At 36.2% G+C, this 19476-nt stretch overlaps 1 protein-coding gene across 1 annotated transcript; it reads right to left on the reverse strand.

Moving 5' to 3' along the window:
* Window positions 1-369: 369 nt before the first annotated feature.
* Window positions 370-17867, reverse strand: LOC101742970 (MFS-type transporter SLC18B1). Its single transcript, XM_012689101.4, has 13 exons — window positions 17441-17867; window positions 14967-15207; window positions 12815-12888; window positions 12034-12250; window positions 11625-11715; window positions 10535-10769; window positions 10353-10451; window positions 9369-9464; window positions 7911-8082; window positions 7031-7223; window positions 5586-6094; window positions 5408-5506; window positions 370-903 (listed from the first exon to the last, which is right to left on the reverse strand). The coding sequence occupies exons 1-12, from the start codon at window positions 17716-17718 to the stop codon at window positions 5426-5428; spliced, it is 2286 nt and encodes a 761-aa protein (XP_012544555.1). The 5' UTR covers window positions 17719-17867; the 3' UTR covers window positions 370-903; window positions 5408-5425.
* Window positions 17868-19476: the final 1609 nt, after the last annotated feature.

Raw genomic sequence — 19476 nt, forward strand, 5'->3', positions numbered from 1 at the left:
ATCAACGGTCTGTAGAGGTTTCGCTTTGTCAGTGGCATTGCTTATTTCCATGAGGGATGGTAGCTATCATTAGATAGGCTATGTGCTCGTTGAATTCAAAGTCAATAATTTAGAAAAGATATGAAACTAGCTAGTTTGCATGAATTTATATTGTATTTGCGCTGACGTACCTAGTATTAAAAACGGTGTATTTGCCGTTATTTATCTACCGCGCAGCAAATTAATCTTTAAGACCATTTAATAAATAAGCGATGAACATTGTTCGGAACCGTACTAAAACGTGTAATTGCAAAGCAACAGCTGTCATTTATATTTTTATAATTTTTAATTTTGTTTCAAAAGTCATTAAGAATAAACTGTCAGCCATGAAAGTTGCATCATAATTTTATTTTATTTCTTCCTCCTCACAAATACAAAGAAAGTATAATTATCTAAATAAGAAACCGTCCGCTACAAGTATAGTCTCCAGAAATTTGAGGTACAAACGTCACTTATGGCTAATTTATTACCAAGAGATTATGTTAAACTGGAGCAACTTCAATTGCTCAAACTGTGATACGGCCTTGATTCAATCAGGCGACAATTATGAAGACTTTCGATTTATTAGGCTATATCATAGATTATACACAATTTTATGGCACACGCGAAAGTAGTGTTCATCATTACACTGATCGTTATTTTCTGGAAATCGACGTTATCAGATCTTCTTAGTATATTTCTACTAAAGCGGAATATCATTCACTCGTCACGAGATCTAATCATACGTCCGAGATACTTAAATTTTGCATATAAATTGTAGATCTTTTGCGTTTATTGCATTAAGGATGGACTTGGCAACGTCTTGACTGTGCCTCTGGCAGTGCTGACGTCCATGAGCGATCAGGAGGACCGTATGTTCGATGCCTGCAAGAAGAATAAAAAAAATCCAAATCTTATTCAGAATTGATTTTTCTACTATAGTCGCATACGCATAGAAAATGTTGTTATAGTCATATATGTTTTTTTTACAGCTTAGATCGGTGGACGAGCTCACAGCCCACCTGGTGTTAAGTGGTTACTGGAGCCCGTAGACATCCACAACGTAAATGCGCCACCCACCTTGAGATATAAGTTCTAAGGTCTCAAGTATAGTTACAACGGCTGCCCCACCCTTCAAACCGAAACGCATCACTGCTTCACGGCAGAAATAGGCAGGGCGGTCCGAGAGTCCAAGAGGTTGTCCATAAATTAGTTCTCCTGTAAACTACCTGGTTTGGAAGTCTTCTTTAAGTGTCTCTCGCATGCCCAGTGCCCACCCCTGCGGACTCACAAGAGGTCCTACCACCAGTAAGTATATAGTACCAGTAAGTATGTATATAGTCATCGTAACTGTTGCTACAGGATGAGTAGTATATGGATCGCACAGTGTAAAAAGAGTCTCATAGAGTTATTTACTTAATAAACTAACAATAATTAATAAACAAAATGACGAAGTCTCTAAAAAGTGCTAATAACTGATATTGGTTTGACAACGGTGAAATAATATTTATGCTTGAGTGTAGACACCCCTCAGTTCAATCTATAATTTGAAAATAAACTATGCAGGTGACCTATTTAGGTGTTAAAATAGTGGTGTGCAGCCAATACTTTTTTAATAACATTGTGTATTTTTATATGTATGCTAGGATTAGAAGGTCTATTTAGATTTTATATTTTCGTGTTATAGAATGTCACTTTTGTGTCATCGAGGTAAAACCACTTTATTATTAAGTCAATATAGAAGTGCACGACTTCACAATTTTCATATTAGAAACAAGGTTATATTTGCCACGCAATGTATCATTAAAATATGATGTAATGTATGTTTTATAAGTCGATGTAAAACAATTTTTTATTTATTTATTTATTTAATGCTGAGGTGGGTGGACGAGCTCACAGCCCACTTGGTGTTAAGGGGTTACTGGAGCCCATAGGCATCTACAACGTAAATGCGCCACCCACCTTAAGATATAAGTTCTAAGGTCTCAAGTATAAGTTACAACGGCTACCCCACCCTTCAAACCGAAACGCATTACTACTTCACGGCAGAAATTGGCAGGGTGGTGGTACCTACCCGCGCGGACTCACAAGAGGTCCTACCACCAGTAAATGTTAGGTTTACATCACATAGTATAGCTTAAGGGTGCCGCCAGACGGTAAGTCTTGGTAATACCTTTCTTCTTAAATCTGCTCTAGAACAATCATGTTCCGGTTTGAAGAATGGGATAGCTGTATTCTAATACAACCGATAATTCTATCTAATTATATCTCAAGGTTGTATGTATTTACGTTATGATGTAAATGAACTTCAGTAACTATAACACATTCGGCGGGTCGTCTTAGGTATTGAACAAATGTTTGGAGACTTATATAAATTAGCATATAAACCTGAGGTGGGAAAAGAATAACTGCATGGAGTTAAAATATCATTCAGTGGACTGGCACTAAAAAGGCTGTACAATTAATGAGAATGGTCCCGAAAAAGCATCTGCTTAAGGAGCTAAACGTTAAATCCATTTAAATTCTTAATATTGCGTCGTAAAAGCCACTTAATCTATACTAATATATAAATCTACAGTGGTTCTTACGGATGTTCCGTTATAACTACTGAACCATGCATCCGATTGACTTGAAACTTGGTATCCATGTAGAAAATACATGTACTTAATGGATAGGCTAATATTTATACGAGTGTTGGACTCTCTAATGATAATGATAATAAATAATAATGTTCATTTTAAATGCCCAGCGAAGCGGGCGAGTACGGCTAGTCGAATCTAAAATTATGAATATCTGAAATTAGGCGAAACGTTAAAGTTACTCGTGTGCGATTACTTAGCGATTTCGGCTGAGCTTTAAACTAGAAGCCGTACAAGTCCAAGGCTCGTAAAAATGTAGCTGATTGTTACTGGTTTCAAAACGATCCAATTTAAGCTTGTGATGTCTATTGGAATTGAAAATAAAAATATAATTTTTTACCTTAATTCCGACAGCAGAAGGTTGAAATTAGGTCGTTATCGCGTCTCAGTTCGGTGGCCTCGTAAACGTTGACGTCATATCTTACCTCAGTGGGTGGATCAGTCTCACCCCGGGGTCGGGAGAGCATGAGAAGGACATACGTAGTACGAAATAGTTTTCGAGATTTTTGTGTCTGATATACTTAACTCAATAAACGTGTTCTCTTGTACTTTACTGATGTTTTTATTATGTGTATCGAAACTGAATTAAAGTTATAGTATGTTAGTTTAGTTTAGTATGCGTCATAAATCAATTTTTACGGTTTAATATCGCGTTTATTATTATACTTTACAGAGGGAGATACATAAATTCATTTTTCTTTGTTAAAAATATTACATTAGGTAACTACTTACCGCGTCGGCAAATTAATTTAAACTAAATTTGCCGTTCTATTTCAAATATCTACATTGAATATTACAATAAAATTAAAAGCTACGCCCACAGAAATGACACCCAATCTTTCATAGCATTATGTATTTATTACATTATCAGGTAATTTGATACTATTCAACAAAACCATTAACATAATTATTTTCTAGCAGTCATTTTAAAATACAGCTCTATGCCTTTCGAACCTTTAACGAATAACAATGAAAATTGTTATAGTATTGTTCAGTGTGCTCATCACTGTTTACGGCAAAGAAGCGCATAAAAAAAAAGAAGATGTGTCTTGTGATGGTGTTTATTTACACGGAAAATTTCACAGGAAAGAAGTTTTATCGAATGGTGTAAACCGTCCCTACCAGCTGTCGTATTACAATAACACAGTTTTCTTCAGCCAAAACATCGGAGACGACAAGAAAGATACGTTCGAAATCGCCTACGTGAGACATGGTCAAATGATGCCGGAAGCGATAAACAAAACTACAAACGGATTCGCAACAACGGTGGATAGGAAACATGAATTAATATACTTTGGAGGTAGCGATGGAGTGTATGTTCATAATTTCAAGGAACCTGGCGAAATCAAGCATATTATCAAATATCACGATATTTGGGATATGTTTTTTTATAAACATCTTTATTTTATTGTGTATCCGTCGCTCCGCCTTCACAAGAAGGTTGGTGACATTATAGAAATCATAGAGCACATTCAAGAAAAAATATTTCAATTCGCCGTCGATGGCGATGATGATATTTTTATAACTACGAGGGACGGATTGTATGAAATAAAAAACGGCACGTCAGAACGTATTTTGTACGAGGGACCCAAAATTTTCAGGGCATTGGAGGTCAATCACGACGGCGTTGCATTTTTTTGTGGACAGAATGCGATTTATATTGCTGACAAAGAAAAATACAAGTTAGAGGTAGTTGCTCATATTAGGAACGTTTTTGGTTTGACTTTCGATGATGATAATAACATGATATATTCAAATCCGCATGAAATTATTAGATTGTTGCCCGAAGATTGTAAATGACAATAATCTATGTTCTAATGCTGAACTTATGAAATAAAAAATGATTTTTGGAGTATTTTTTTTTATTTAATGAAATGATTGTGATATTGCCATAATGTTCTCTGACAGTGATTTATAAAACCCAGTAATTTAAATGAATATTTTGTAAAAAAAAGCGTTTGTGCGTAAAATTGTGTCTGAAACTGTTACTTCATAACAGCGGATAAAATACTAGGAGCTGATAAATTGTAGGAAGTTAGTACAAAGAGAGAAAGAGATACAAGAGGAGGTTATATCTCTTTTTATCGGAGGGTACCCTTCGTTCCACCCCCTAGTCTATATGAAGGGGGCTACTGGTCCCCTTCACAACATTTACAGATTACTAAAATTGTTGACTGATCGGTTTTTATATGTAGTGTGATAAAAGCACGTAGATGTTTTTTTTAGACATGTATGCTTTTGTGACAATTTCAAAACTATTCGCATACCAACATTTTAAGTTTGGTTTATAGTGTTCACTTAGGATGATTGATATTTTTATAATCTATAACGTACTTAGTCAACTTTCTTATAAACTCCACATGCAGGCGAATTCTGAGTAACATTTTTATTCATCGACTGCAGTATCTGTACTTACAAAAACTTGAATGTATATTTTGCACGTGTAAAAATAACGTTCATTTTACAATAAATTAATAGTTCATTGGAAATGTCACGAAACCGTCAGTGGAGGTCGTTGCTACCAGGGACTCATAAACAGGGAGAGGACGATTTATCTCAGTTGCGATGTTTCAGAAATGGGAAGGGTAGAGGGGTGAAACGTCATGTTTGCCACCCCAAAGTTTCGTTCGATTACGAATAAAATATTTTGTGTTATTTTTTTTTTATTTCAGTGGATCTATTTTAAAATTTTGTCAATTAAAAATCGTAAGATCAGTTTAATTAAATTATTGTTTGTGCGATTACATTACATTCTATTTTAATACGATTTAAACTTCACACGCGCCGGTTGACGAAACTGTTACCGTTCCTCTGAAGTACGAGACGTCGCCTTTACAATCACAGACATCCTGAAATAATTGAATTAAAATCAAATATACCTTATATATTAATTATAATAGCAAAGAGCATTAATATATATTTACTTACAAATTCTTTTTCTAACGAAGAGCACTCTGGGTTTTGTTCGTAAAAATGTACTTTCTCGATATTATGCTTTAATATTTCGTTCGATGATTTTTTTTCATCAGCACATGTCATCAAATTTGAGATTAGACCTTTGTTATTTTTCTTGACTTTCAAGTGATCTATATTGACGTTGTACATAACCACTGGACTGCCAAATATTGCCTCATCAAGATACGTACAGTAGCTACCGTTCTCTTGTTTTTGCATTAGATTATTATTAATATTTAGGCTTTTTTCATTGTCCGTGTTGGTTTCGGTGTTACCGAGATAGTTCTGGTATAGTTGATTTTCGTTTATTTCCGAATGTTTTCGCTTATTTGTGGATTGTTTTATTTTGGCACACACATTTGTCAAGTATTGAAATTTGAGGAAGTATCCAACGGCTCCAGTAACGGTCGCGTACCCGCTCTTCTTACTCTTGTTGTGAACTAGGCAAACGTGTTTTAAAGATGTCGTTCCGTAGGAGGGTCCTAAAAGAATAAAATAAAGTCGTTCTAACAAGGCTAGATTTTTTTACTATATTAACGGCCTATAAGGTTAATAAATGATCAGAAGATAGCCCTAGTTTCTTCGTGATGCTGTTACTGCTATTGTGTTAATTATTCATAACGGAAATATTTTAATTGTTTTTCATTCATTCTGTCCTTAACTAAGAACTGATGGTAAGACATATCTTGATACTACTCTAAGTATTACCGCAATCACACGCTCCCGTCCTGAGGAGTAGGACAACAGTTATTACAATTGCCAGTTTAACTTCGTGTCTCAAGGTGTGTAGCCGTATTTTTGTTGCAACGTTTATGGGGTGGACCCTATTACCAAATAGTCAGCGCTTGAAAGTAAAGGAAAAAAGTTACGTGCGAATGTTAAGAAAGTTTTTCGCGTTCGAGGATTTTTTCTTAATGGTCAAAAAATTGTTAATTCAAAATTTTGATAATCCAACATACCAAATACGTCTTTCGATAAACCTTTTGAAATTTTGTAAAATCATTAGTTTGATTATGTAGGTACTTGGATGTACTTACTACTGGTGGTAGGACCTCTTGTGAGTCCGCGCGGGTGGGTACCACCGCCCTGCCTATTTCTGCCGTGAAGCAGTAATGCGTTTCGGTTTGAAGGGTGGGGCAGCCGTTGTCACTATACTGAGATCTTAGAACTTATATCTCAAGGTGGGTGGCGCATTTACGTTGTAGATGTCCATGGGCTCCAGTAACCACTTAACACCAGGTGGGCTGTGAGATCGTCCACCCATCTAAGCAATAATAAAAAAACACTTTTTTGTCGAACCACTTTCTGTGGATTTGGTAGCATAAACCATTCAGGAAAATTTGAGGAAATGTTTGTTAATTATAATGATAATGTATTGACTTAAACTTTATTGTTTTTTTGTATTTATTTGTACTCGCCCTTTTTGTGCGGACAGGCGCAGTGTATTAACGGAGAGTTTTCGGTGAGGCCGTTCTCAGGCGCGCTGCGTGTTCTGCAGAAGTTACTGCTGCCCCACGTGGTGTCGGTGTACGGAATCGAATCAGATACACTTCCTGGCTGCACCCATTTAGACGATTCGCGCAGTGAGAAAAATGTTAACGTTATAACGCCCTGTTGGATTTGTATTTTTTTAAATAGCAATACTTCATGCATTACAGGTAAACTAACGAGTCCACGATAATAAATACAGAGCATATACAACTGAGTAGAAAACAAATTGCTCTTAAGACGTTTAGAAATTACATATTATATGGCCGTAACAAAAAATTCGTATTTTTTGGAACCGGAAAATTTATTTCAATTCCTGTTTTCAGTGTGTGTATGAATAAGCGGCTCAATGCCTATCTGGTGTAAAGTGGCTCCTGGAACCCAAAGGATTCACAACGTGAATTCCATTTTAAGACATGGAATCAAGCCACAATTTTTTTATTTGGGAAACTAATCGTACAATACATCCGCATAGCATATCAAAGATCCAATAATACATAGGACATGAGTAGATTGTGAACAAAATTAAATGAAAATTTTTACCTAAATTTTACAAAGAAAATAATAAAATAAAACAAGAAAAATATTACTACTACGAGTCGGACCTCGGAGTACTTTACATTTCAATATTTTGTGAATATAAATTTCAATATTTTGCAAGTGATAAATAAAATATGTCAATATCGGACAAGTTCGTGTCATGTAGGTATCCTGTAACTGTAAGGACACTGGATACAGGTAACTGAAACCAATTTTTTTATTTTATTTACGGACCATTTCATTGGTATAAGGTGTAAAAAATAAAAATACCATAGTGAAACACGCAGAGGCGCAGAGCGTAGCGCACAGCGGGAACCCGTACCGTTGCGTGAGAGCTCCACCAAGAGCCGGACCAAAGACTTCGCCCAGAGAATAACAACAAGACCAGACCCCCGCCACTGCACTGTACGTGGTGAGTGCTTCGGGGCATCCTCCTTCATAACTATATTATAATAATTGGTTAATTTAATGATATACATGACACGATAGAGGGTCAGTCGATTTCATGATGCCTGCCGAAGTTAGATCTTAGGTATATTATAGATCACGAAAAATGAATGCTGTAAGCCACCTCCAAAAATGCAGAAAAGCAGGACCTTGGTATCACCTCCACACAATACTATCGTTTTGATTATATTACAGTATTTCTTGATTACTGAAGTCCTCCGGTAGCGGTTAAGACTCCAGTGCTCCATGAATATAAATACAAAGACCAGCGAACCAGGTATAGTAAACGAAACTATCTGAATTCAGAAATTTGTAGTAAATTGTAGTAAATTTGCAGTAAGCTGTTTTGTGAGCCCTCTCGGGTAGATACCGCCATCCAGTCTATTTCTGCCCGGAAGCAGTAATGCGTTCCGATTTTAAGGGTGGGCCCACTGTTATACAATACAATTCAGACTTAGATTTCATGTTTCAAGGTTCGCGTAGTGATGCTTTTGGGCTCCATCAGCCTCTAAATAATAGATGGGCTAGAACTAGTTCAGCCATCTAGGCAATGAAAAGGATAAGTTTGTGTCACAGAAAAACTATCAATCTTGTTAATTTATAATAATTCAATACTACGATATCATAATTTAAGAGGTTTTCCCATTCGCGCGTAGCTAGAATAGCCCCTTATGCTACCAGAGAATGGGTACAAAAAAAGAAGTTATTATCGTCACTTGAATTGAGGAATTGTTCGAGATGATACAAACGTCTCGTTTGTACCATCGCACCGCCCGCCACCGGAGTAGAGTTCATCCATACTACCTGGAGCCACTGCGGTCATCCACAGTGCGTTTCCAGAGATCTTTTTTGCCACGTACCATCCGGCTATGGAATGAGCTCCCCTCCACGGTGTTTCCCGAGCGCTATGATATGTCCTTCTTCAAACGAGGCTTGTGGAGAGTATTAAGCGGTAGGCAGCGGCTTGGCTCTGCCCTTGGCATTGCTGAAGTCCATGGGCGACGGTAACCACTCACCATCAGGTGGGCCGTGTGCTCGTCTGCCTACAAAGGCAATAAAAAATAAAATAAAATAAAAACTTGAAATATTGAAAAACTGTTAATATGCAATGCTAGACGGTATAAGAGATCATTCTTCAAACGAGTCTTGATTATTACTACGCAGCTCACATCAGCGATAATGAACACATGCAAACAAGTTAACCGTAAGCTCGGATGTCAACACGTTTAATGCAGTATCGCTAAATGAATAATCCACAATTATGCACAATTATGTACTTACATGGAACTTGTCAACACTCCTTGAAATGTGGGCAACAATGTAAGGGCCACAGATATTCCTAGTATCGAAAGCGCAACCAGGTCTAACCAAAGGACACTGAAAAAAAAGCATTAGAATAAAACTTTTGTAATAAATGAAATTTTCGATTAGTAAAGTAAAGTAAATCATATCAAGTCAATCATAGTACGGATAGGTATTCATACTATACTAAAGATTCCCAAACTCTTTTGGGCAAGAGACCCCTTTTTCAAATTATTTCAAATACTTACAAGTCTAAAAACTTTACGATTGGTTAAGTGATTAAGTTCGACATCATTTTCTCTTAAAAAATTACTAAAATGAATTTAATAAGCACAGTATCTTGAAAGCTTCAAATAAGTGCTTGTATTTTTCTCTTTTTGGTTGTCTACGGGGCTATTCCAACTAATCGCGGACGGGTAGATGAGCTCATGGACTCAACTTAGGAGCACCGAGAGCGGACCCGATAAGACATGTTTACAAGTTCTTCTTCAAACGAGGCTTGTGAGAGTATTAAACTATAGGAAGCGGATTGGCTCTGCTCTTGGCATTACTGAAGTCCATGAGCGACGCTAACCACTCACCATCAGGTGGGCTGTATGCTCCTCTGCCTACATAGGCAATAAAAAAAAAGATATTTTGGACGATGGCGGCTTAAATTACGAGATGAAGCTGTAAGCCTTGTATGTATGTACATCCGTATATTCCTTATAGGCTCCTTAAACGGTTGGACCGATTTCGGTAAAATTTTCAAGATTTTTTTCAGATTGACTAAGGGAGTGATCTTGAGATCCGTTCGGTATCGATCAGACCAAAGTCCAATCTAAGATCAATCAAGGGCTTGACTTTAGATAATCACTAAAGACAATGGAACGTCATTTATAAAACAGGATAGTTACGAACATTAAGTCTTTATTGGTCCATTTTTGGAAACCCGTTAAATAAATAAACGATTGTGGGACTTACCGTGGTAATGCGGGGATGAAAGGACATGGGCCCAATAACAACAAGCCAACTGTGGACAGGAACAGGCCCCAAACCATCATGCACCAGTGATTATGTACTCTGGACAAAGAAAAAAAAAAACTTTTTTACTGTCATCATTATAAAGGCAAGAATAATCAATGTTAATAAAATAAACAGCTTACCGATCTGCTACCCATCCCCATATGGGACTGAAGATGCCATACAAGCTTGAGAATAGTAAGAAAATCAATCCGATTTGTTGTGTGGATAGCCCGAACTGTCGCATATGAGGTTCCAACGTTGGATCCAAGAACGCCCATGTATTGGACATTATTACGATTACAAGCCCAGTAACAATGATTGACGGAATCTTCAATAATTTAATCATTGAAGCTGTTTTTGAACCGGATACATACTCTGAAAAAAAATGCGTACCTTTTAAATCACAAATTTAAAGTAACAGATGTCGTCAGAGATGATTGACTGACTTTGTATGCGGTGAGTAGTTGCACCATTTTTGGCCGATTATTTACCGTGCCCCTGTTGTCACTTCCTCGATGTTTTTATTTTTATTGCTTAGATGGGTGGACGAGCTCACAACCCACCTTGTGTTAAGTGGTTACTGGAGCCCATAGACATCCACAACGTAAATTCGCCACCCACCTTGAAATATAAGTTCTAAGGTCTCAACACTAAGTATAGTTACAACGGCTGCCCCACCCTTCAAACCGAAACGGTACCCACCCGCGCGGACTCACAAGAAGTCCTACTACAGTAATTACGCAAATCATAATTTTGCGGATTTCATTTTTATTACACGATGTTATATTCCTTCACCGTGAAAGTCAATCGTGAATATTTGTTAAGTACGTATTTCCAGACAACAGATTTTACTTTATTTAGAACTTTTTGAAAGTTTATCATTATCTTCAAAATTGGTAGATAAGCTTTTTTTATCGCCGCGATAACGGAAGCTGGAAAGATGACATATTTGACCCCCCTTTTGAAATATACTTACATTATTTACGTTAAATCAGACTATCGTTATATGTATATAAAGTATATATTTGTTATAGCTACTGTAGCGGCGCCGCATTTCGTTAGTTGAACAATGACAAATATCTTGCCCGAAGAGTCAATAACAATTAGTTAATTATGTGAATGATGATATACATTAACTTGGATTAAGTTGATGTGTTGTTGTACTAGGTGTCAGTTGAAAAACTATGCTAAAAGATAATTAATATTATATATATAAGAATAAATGAGTACCTTCACATTCAGTAAGCAAGAAGAAGTTTATAGGTACTGTCAGCACCATCGCAATCCCAAGAGTATAAAATGGTAGTCCAAAGCCCCCGATCTACCTGAAACATTGAAGTTTTTGTACATTTACATGCTGATTCTATTTTTTTTTTCACTATCACATGATTGGGGCATACAATCTTAAATGAAACCGTTACCCTTACTATTTGTAAATAATTGAATAATCGGCGATAAATGACACATGGTTTTCTGCCCCAAATTAGAATTCCATGTGCTATGAAACCAGAGACTGATAAACTCTGATATATTGAAAACGACAAACATGCTTTTTTTTGTTCCAGAAAATGCCTTTCTGTCTATTGGCAACCAAATACATTTTATGAGCTATTACAAGAAAAAATGGTTAAATTCATACCGAGTACAATAAACCGCCTATCGCCGGTCCCACTGACATTCCGAGTCCTACAAAGGTCTCTAAAATGCCAAGCACTGAACCGATGTTGTCGGGAAAAGCGTTAACGACGAACACGTAGCTGGCCGTAGAATACGCACTAGCTCCCAGCGCCTCCAACCCTCTTATTAAGAAACAGAGGGCTGTGAATGTTGTCTTATCTTCTATTAGTTCCAACGTTCTGAAATAAAAAAAATTTTTCCTTCGGATATTTTTTCATTGTCAAGAATGTGCTGAAAAATGTTTAGGCTTAATATTTTCACCCTGTACATCTGAATGCCTTCGATATTGCCTATTTACCCTTCAGATTAACAATGTTTGAAATGGATCATAACTAAATAGTTCTATGATTTTAAAGTCGTAATTTTATTTAACGAGCATTAACTCCATCCACTATGCAAAGGAAGCTCGACCTTTACAGCTTTCCTTATTGAGCAAATCAGAGCGCTAATTTTCATTACATTTAAAAAAAACTCAATTACATTTATGTACAATTGGTTTGCTTGGATTTAAAATCCAATGCGGGACAATTTTTATTATTAGAATTATTATTTTTGCGAGATTCAATTCAACATTATTGTTGTAACTAACTTTAAGCTCGGAATAAACACAACAAATTACGGCCATCGCAGTTAGCGTAATACTATTTTTCGGTATTGTTTAATTCATTCTTATATTATAGATATAAAATTACAATTTTCTTGACGGCTATGTATTATAATAAAACGTTTATATTTTAACTTACCCAAATAATACATTACACACTCCAGCCACTAACATCCCAGCGGTAAACATAAATTTCGCGCCCACGGCCGGTAGCTGTGAATCATATTGAGATAAAATGTTATAACCTGTTTTCTGATTACAAATATAACGGAGGGCATGTATAGCTTATAATATGTAGGGATTGTTCATAATTATTGCAAAAAATATTTCCTTTTTTCGATGAAGTTTCATTGGTTTACGATAATTATTGTATCTTGTTTATCTGTTATCATCGCTTGGAAATTGCATTGTGAGTTTGTGACTTAACAAATTCTTGACAGTTTGAACTTTACGCTTAATAAATTAAAATCTTGTGTAACATTTTTTTTAATTAATAGCCAAATTATGTTTAATTCGTGTGTAAGTTGATATTTTTCAGTGTCATAACTGTTTGTGTATATATAGATGTGATGATGTAGAATATGTAAGATATGTATATATAGACGACAAAGCAGAGACATAAGGGCGACCTGTTTCACATAGGATTAACTCATCACAAATACAACAATAATAAGTATTTGTGCCAAGCTTAGATAATGAAAATAGTTTTACGTAAAAACTAAGGTATTTTTTCACAGTTTTGTCTCGTTACTTTTGTAATATGATCATGTATGGACGGTTTCTTGACAGCACAACATAGAACAACATTGAAGACGTCGTGGCCTAACGGATAAGACGTCCGGTGCATTCGTGTTGAAGCGATGCACCGGTGTTCGAATCCCGCAGGCGGGTACCAATTTTTCTAATGAAATACGTACTCAACAAATGTTCACGATTGACTTCCACGGTGAAGGAATAACATCGTGTAATAAAAATGAAACCCGCAAAATTATAATTTGCGTAATTACTGGTGGTAGGAACCTCTTGTGAGTCCGCACGGGTAGGTAACACCGCCCCGCCTATTTCTGCCGTGAAGCAGTAATGCGTTTCGGTTTGAAGGGTGGGGCAGCCGTTGTGACTATACTGAGACCTTAGAACTATATCTCAAGGTGTGTGGCGCATTTACGTTGTAGATGACTATGGGCTCCAGTAACCACTTAACATCAGGTGGGCTGTGAGCTCGTCCACACATATAAGCAATAAAAAAAAAATAAAAAAATTTGAATCGAAGTAGACACTGATGTACATACATACATCACGTAAATGTTTTGTTAGAATTTATTAATGTCGTTATCTATTCCGTGTGTATAAAGTATAGATCAGCGGAAGTACATGTTGCATTAGCATTGAAAATGACATCATCGTTTATTTTCTATATTTACGCATTTGCAATAATTGTTTTAACGATCAATATTTTCCTACAACAAGTTTTGCTGACTTTATTTTATATGGCTTCTTGAAAGTTGTATCCAGAGGTCACAATATTCATAATATGAAACTCCGAAATAATTGAAAGGGTGACTTGCAAATTCAAGGACTCGATTTACTTGTTTGGTTCACTTTCTTTGTTCAGTTTACGTACACTAAGTATGTTAAAGCCTTGAAAATTTTTAAGCATGTGTGATTATAAAATTTTCAGTACCTATCAATTTGTAGTTATCTTTTTGTTTAATGAATACGAAAATAACGTATAAATGATTTGTGAAATACTACAATTTTTTATTCAATAGGATACATGTTTACGTAGAATAACAAGGATCAATTTTAATGACCATTGATTGCCGATCATGGCCAATCCGAAATAGCCCTGAATGTCAGAGGTAAATCATCGGATGTCTACGGTTCCAAGTTTTCAAATAATTGTGAAATTGTGTTCGTCAGTTAACGGCTTGAGGTTCTTATAGATGAATGTTTTGAGTTTTCTTTGTAGTTAGTTGTATGAGCGTAGTTTATCAGATTGAGTTTATCAACCATAGCGTAGCTGAATTAGCTCTTTAGTTTAGCAGCGAATAGATAGGTATAAAGAACATAGATTGATTTAAAATGTTGCTTGTATAGTACCACCAACTTGCGGCGTTTCAGTAATCACAAAGATTAGTTTTTTTTCTCTTCATATCATGCGATACTATATATATATATAATAGCGAAAAGCGGCTTGGTTTGATGGGTAAAATTAGAAGTAGAATAATATATAGTAATACGTTTAATACAATTACCTATCTGATCGTGAGTGATCAAATTTAAATACTTACGAATTTCCCGAATAAAGGCGACGTTAAAAACATGATGACAGCATAGAAACTGAACACCATTCCGCATGTAGTATCTGACAGTCCTTTAGATGACGCTTCTCTCGGGAAGAATGGAGCCATAACGCTCATGGAACAAAAGCTCATGAAATCTACAATCGCGAGTGAAGCCAAGGTTAAACGCTGTCGGCCGCTCAGCAGCCGGAATGCGCCTGGATGTAGCTTTCTTTGTGTGCGCACCAATCTGTTGAAACAAGCTCTGCCTATAGTCGCCAACCAAAATAATTCCATGGTGGTAGGACCTCTTGTGAGTCTGCGCGGATAGGTACCACCGCCCTGCCTATTTCTGCCGTGAAGCAATAATGCGTTTCGGTTTGAAGGTTAGGGTAGCCGTTGTAACTATACTGAGACCTTAGAACTTATATCTCAAGGTGGGTGGCCCGTTTACGTTGTAGATGTCTATGGGCTCCAGTAACCACTTAACGCCAGGTGGGCTGTGAGCTCGTCCACCCGTCAAAGCAATAAAAAATATATATTATAAAGCATATTTTTCATATTTTCTTAAAGATAAGACGCCTGGTGTATTAGTATCGAGCGATGAGACTATGAGGTAGTGTTCAAGTCCGGTAGGCAGATACCGGTTTTCGTATTGAAGTACGTATACAATTAATGTTCACAAATGCTTTCCGCGGCAAGGAATACTAACGTGTACTAAAAACAAAACTCGCAAACGTAAAAACTGTGATTAGCTTAATAGACCTCAGTTCTCAACGTGAGCGGCATTAAAATTGTCACGTCTATGGGCTCTGATGTTAACTGAACACCAGATGAACTCATTTATCAGTCTATCTAAAAAATCGAACTAAGCCCTCCACTTTCAACGGCCCAACCTTAAGACTATAGGTGTTGTAAACATTATATATACATAACACAACAAAAATACATGGTGTAAACATAGAGCGTCTTGTAATGTCGCACTGGTGGGTGCTACCACGTTGTGTAGTTCTGTCGGGAAGCCGTCACGTGTTCAGGTTTGAAGGGCGGGGCAGCTGTTACAATATTGCGACTTCGACTTCATGTGCTACATACATTAATATCGCGTCATGTTCACGGGCACCATATCAAACTCAACACTATTAATTAAATTAAGCAGAAATAAGCGAGGCCACCGACAGATATCTTCCCTTTGGACTACAAATCTTAAGCCTCTTTTTGGTTTTTGTTACGTTGCGTGCCAATATTCATGATATGGCTTTGAGAATGATTTTGTTTAGTATTATCAAGAGCCCGTATTACTTTTCGAAAACGTTCTAAATACACTGCTTTAAAACAGTCACGAGTAGCGCGACCTAGCTGATAGATACAACCTACTGAGTTTCTCGCTAGATCTTCTCAGTGGGTCGCGATTCCGATCAGGTAGTAGATTCGGCGAAGCGCAATTCTTGCTAGGGTCAGTGTTAGCATTTCTTTCAGGTTGAGCCCGTGAGCTCACATACAGGTCTGAACGAAGTTGGAATAGCCTCTTAGGCTATCAACGATTAGATAGAGGGAAAAGGTAATGGGGCAGTAGTCATGGTCGCCAAGCATGTGACTGTAGCTAAGAATTAAATTTGTTATCATATTGATTTTCATTATTACAGTATAGGTAATGATCCTTTTTGTTCGAATAAATAATATTATTATTTATTCACTATGACTTCTTATGTCAAATAGGTAGGTATAATCTACAGGGTAAAACGTCTTAGCTAGGTCTTTTTTTGCTTAGTCAGATGAACGAGCTTATTGCTCACCTTATGTTAAGTGGCAACTGGAGCCCATAGGCAGCAACAACGTAAGCTCCGCTAGGAGACTTGAGTTCCTAGTTCTATAGTACAACGGCTACCGCCGGCTACCCTTTACGTTGGAAGATAATACTGCTACTACTTACTACTTGTTAACCCGCACGGCTAATCTACCCGTACGGATACCGTACTACCAGAATTATCTATAATTCTCAATTATTCAACGCATTATGTGATTTCATATTCATGGCAAATTCAAAATAAGAAAACTTTTCATTTCTTTTATTGCAATTGTAATTTGGTTCAGAATTTCATTTCTGGCCCTTTTCTTCGTACTAGTGTGTGTAAATGAGCACAACCCATGGGCTTTTAATGTTCATTCTCTTTGTCGGAAATAAATTACTATATATTTTTATGTTGTATTTAAAAAACGAGTGCGTTTTTCTAGTTGCATTCATTATTATTATTATACTATATTATACTATTACTTCCAGAACATTAACGTTTGCTTAATCGATTCGCATGTGTCCATCTGTAAAATATGGTAGGCGTAGCTGACGCTAAATGAATACTGTTATGTGTTTGTTATCAATTACACATGTTGTTGATTACAACATGGATTACTACGTACAATACGCGATATCTAATTCATAATACCTATGTACTTATTTCAGTTTGGTGTATGTGAGTACCTACCTTTCTCTCAATATTCGGATTTCCGAGCTGACATCATCGTTCGGGTCTCCCGACCATGATTGTGTTCGTCGCAATCGCCCCGAGTTTGGTGGGGACCTTCCTCCGCCCCATGTCTCCGCCAAATCTCCAGCATGCGTTGATGTTTTATTAATTCTACTATCAAAAACTAGTGTGTCTAGTGATCCTTGCCTACTGTCACTATCTGAACTTTCACTTTTAGTCCTCTGATCTTCGCCCAGAAGCTTCATCTCATCGGAATCATCACTCCCTAAATCCATTTTTCTTGAATCGTAATTCGTTTCGATCGCAAAGAAATAAGAGCTATCTGCGGCGTCGTGTTGGCGCGAGTGCACTGCACCAGACTGTTTTAATAACTATACAGTAAGTTTAAACCCACCGTCGCATATCAATTATCGATATCTTATCGAGTGTAAATAAAAGTTTCCGGGCACAGGAGTCACTTGTATATTTTCAGAGGCGATGAGTGTATTTTGAGGGAGGGGGAAGCTCGAGTAATTTGTCTTTTAACGATAAGAAAATCATTTGAATCCATTTATAGTATATTCTATGATTAGTTAATTTCGTTTACAATGATAAATAATAAATAAATAAATATAAATAAATATAATTTACTAACAATCACGCCACGTTAACTGGTCCCGTGTTAAGTTCGTATAGAACTTGTATTAGAGGTACCAGATAACGGAAATAAATGTAAGATTTGTATTGTACACCAACGTATATTTAATATACATCCATAACCCTGGAAAAGACATTTTATATTTATCATACAAATATCTTCCCTTGGCGGGATTCGAACCCGCGACCTCCTTGTGTAGTGACCATGTCACTTACCACTACACCAGACGGCCGTTAATTCAGTTAATTCATTCCCTTTTTTCCTTATCTGACAGATCTTGACAATTTTCAAAATGTATGTTGCGGTTTAGTTATAATGCAACTATGAGGTAATCAGTAATTGCACGTACGGCTCCGCTTTCCTTGTAAGTTGAGACCTCGCCTAGCAAAGCTGTTGTGATACGATTAATATTGGCAGATTGAAATTTAATAAATTTTAAAACTGTTATAACTTAAAATAAGTAATAAAAGCCCTTTTTAAAAATTTTGAAAATTTTTTTGTCTTTATCGTGTACATAATGAGGTAAATTCGTTATTGAACGTGTGTTTAGCAAACAAAGACGCGAAACTAGATTTGACTGAAATATAAATATTTTAGAATAATACTTAGAATACTTAGCTGCATGCTCCGACAGCCGTGTGACAAAGTTAAACACACAAAAAATATGACAGAGGATAAACCATTGGCTGACAGTAAAATATTGTTTATTCGTGTAATATTTGATTTTGTTATCGTTCTAGAAAACAATTTAATAATCATGGTCGTTAATACAGTATCGCACTGACGCTTGTTATTTAGTATCATAGATATTTAATACTTAATATTTAAGATTCAGAACGATTTTTTTTTTAAACTGAAAACTTATAGTATAAGCGTTCAAATTTCGCGGATCAAAATACAGAATTTATGTACACGGATGGTGTAAGACGTCTTGTGTTCGGTACAATGGTTCGGTATTCGTAATTCTAAATAATAAAAGGATTCGTTCGAAAACTTTAACGTATTCAAAACATCAAATTAAGAAGTTATATGAAGCGCGATTTTTAACTTTTCCTAATGCAAAAGAAAAGTATTTTATCGGAATGGCGTTTCTATACGGCAGACTGGCAGTCCGAATATTGGTGTCGGGAAATTGTGTAATTATTAAATGCATGATTTATTTATTTATTTCATTAGTCTGATTGTATTACTGCTAAAATTTATTTTATATTTCTTTTCGAATAATCTGCGGCTTGAATATCTCAATACAATAACTAAAATGTTAAACAATAAAAATTAAAGATACTCGATTTGTTTTTGCATATAAAGAAACGCCATTTGTTTTTTTTTCTTCCTAAGCGCCAGAAATTTGTTATTTTACATTAATATTTCAAAAGGTCAACTACATGAATTTTTG

The sequence above is a fragment of the Bombyx mori genome, chromosome 15 (assembly GCF_030269925.1).
Source record: "Bombyx mori chromosome 15, ASM3026992v2".
Classification (NCBI taxonomy): Eukaryota; Metazoa; Arthropoda; class Insecta; order Lepidoptera; family Bombycidae; genus Bombyx; species Bombyx mori.

Excerpts from the sequence above, each read along its gene's own strand:
- LOC101742970 (XM_012689101.4), bottom strand. The coding sequence starts at position 17,718 with ATGGATTTAGGGAGTGATGATTCCGATGAGATGAAGCTTCTGGGCGAA. Across the intron at positions 11,716-12,033 it reads TAGGCGGTTTATTGTACTCG|ATCGGGGGCTTTGGACTACC; the intron begins GTATGAATTTAA and ends TGTTTCAGGTAG. Across the intron at positions 10,452-10,534 it reads TGGGGATGGGTAGCAGATCG|AGTACATAATCACTGGTGCA; the intron begins GTAAGCTGTTTA and ends TTCTTTGTCCAG.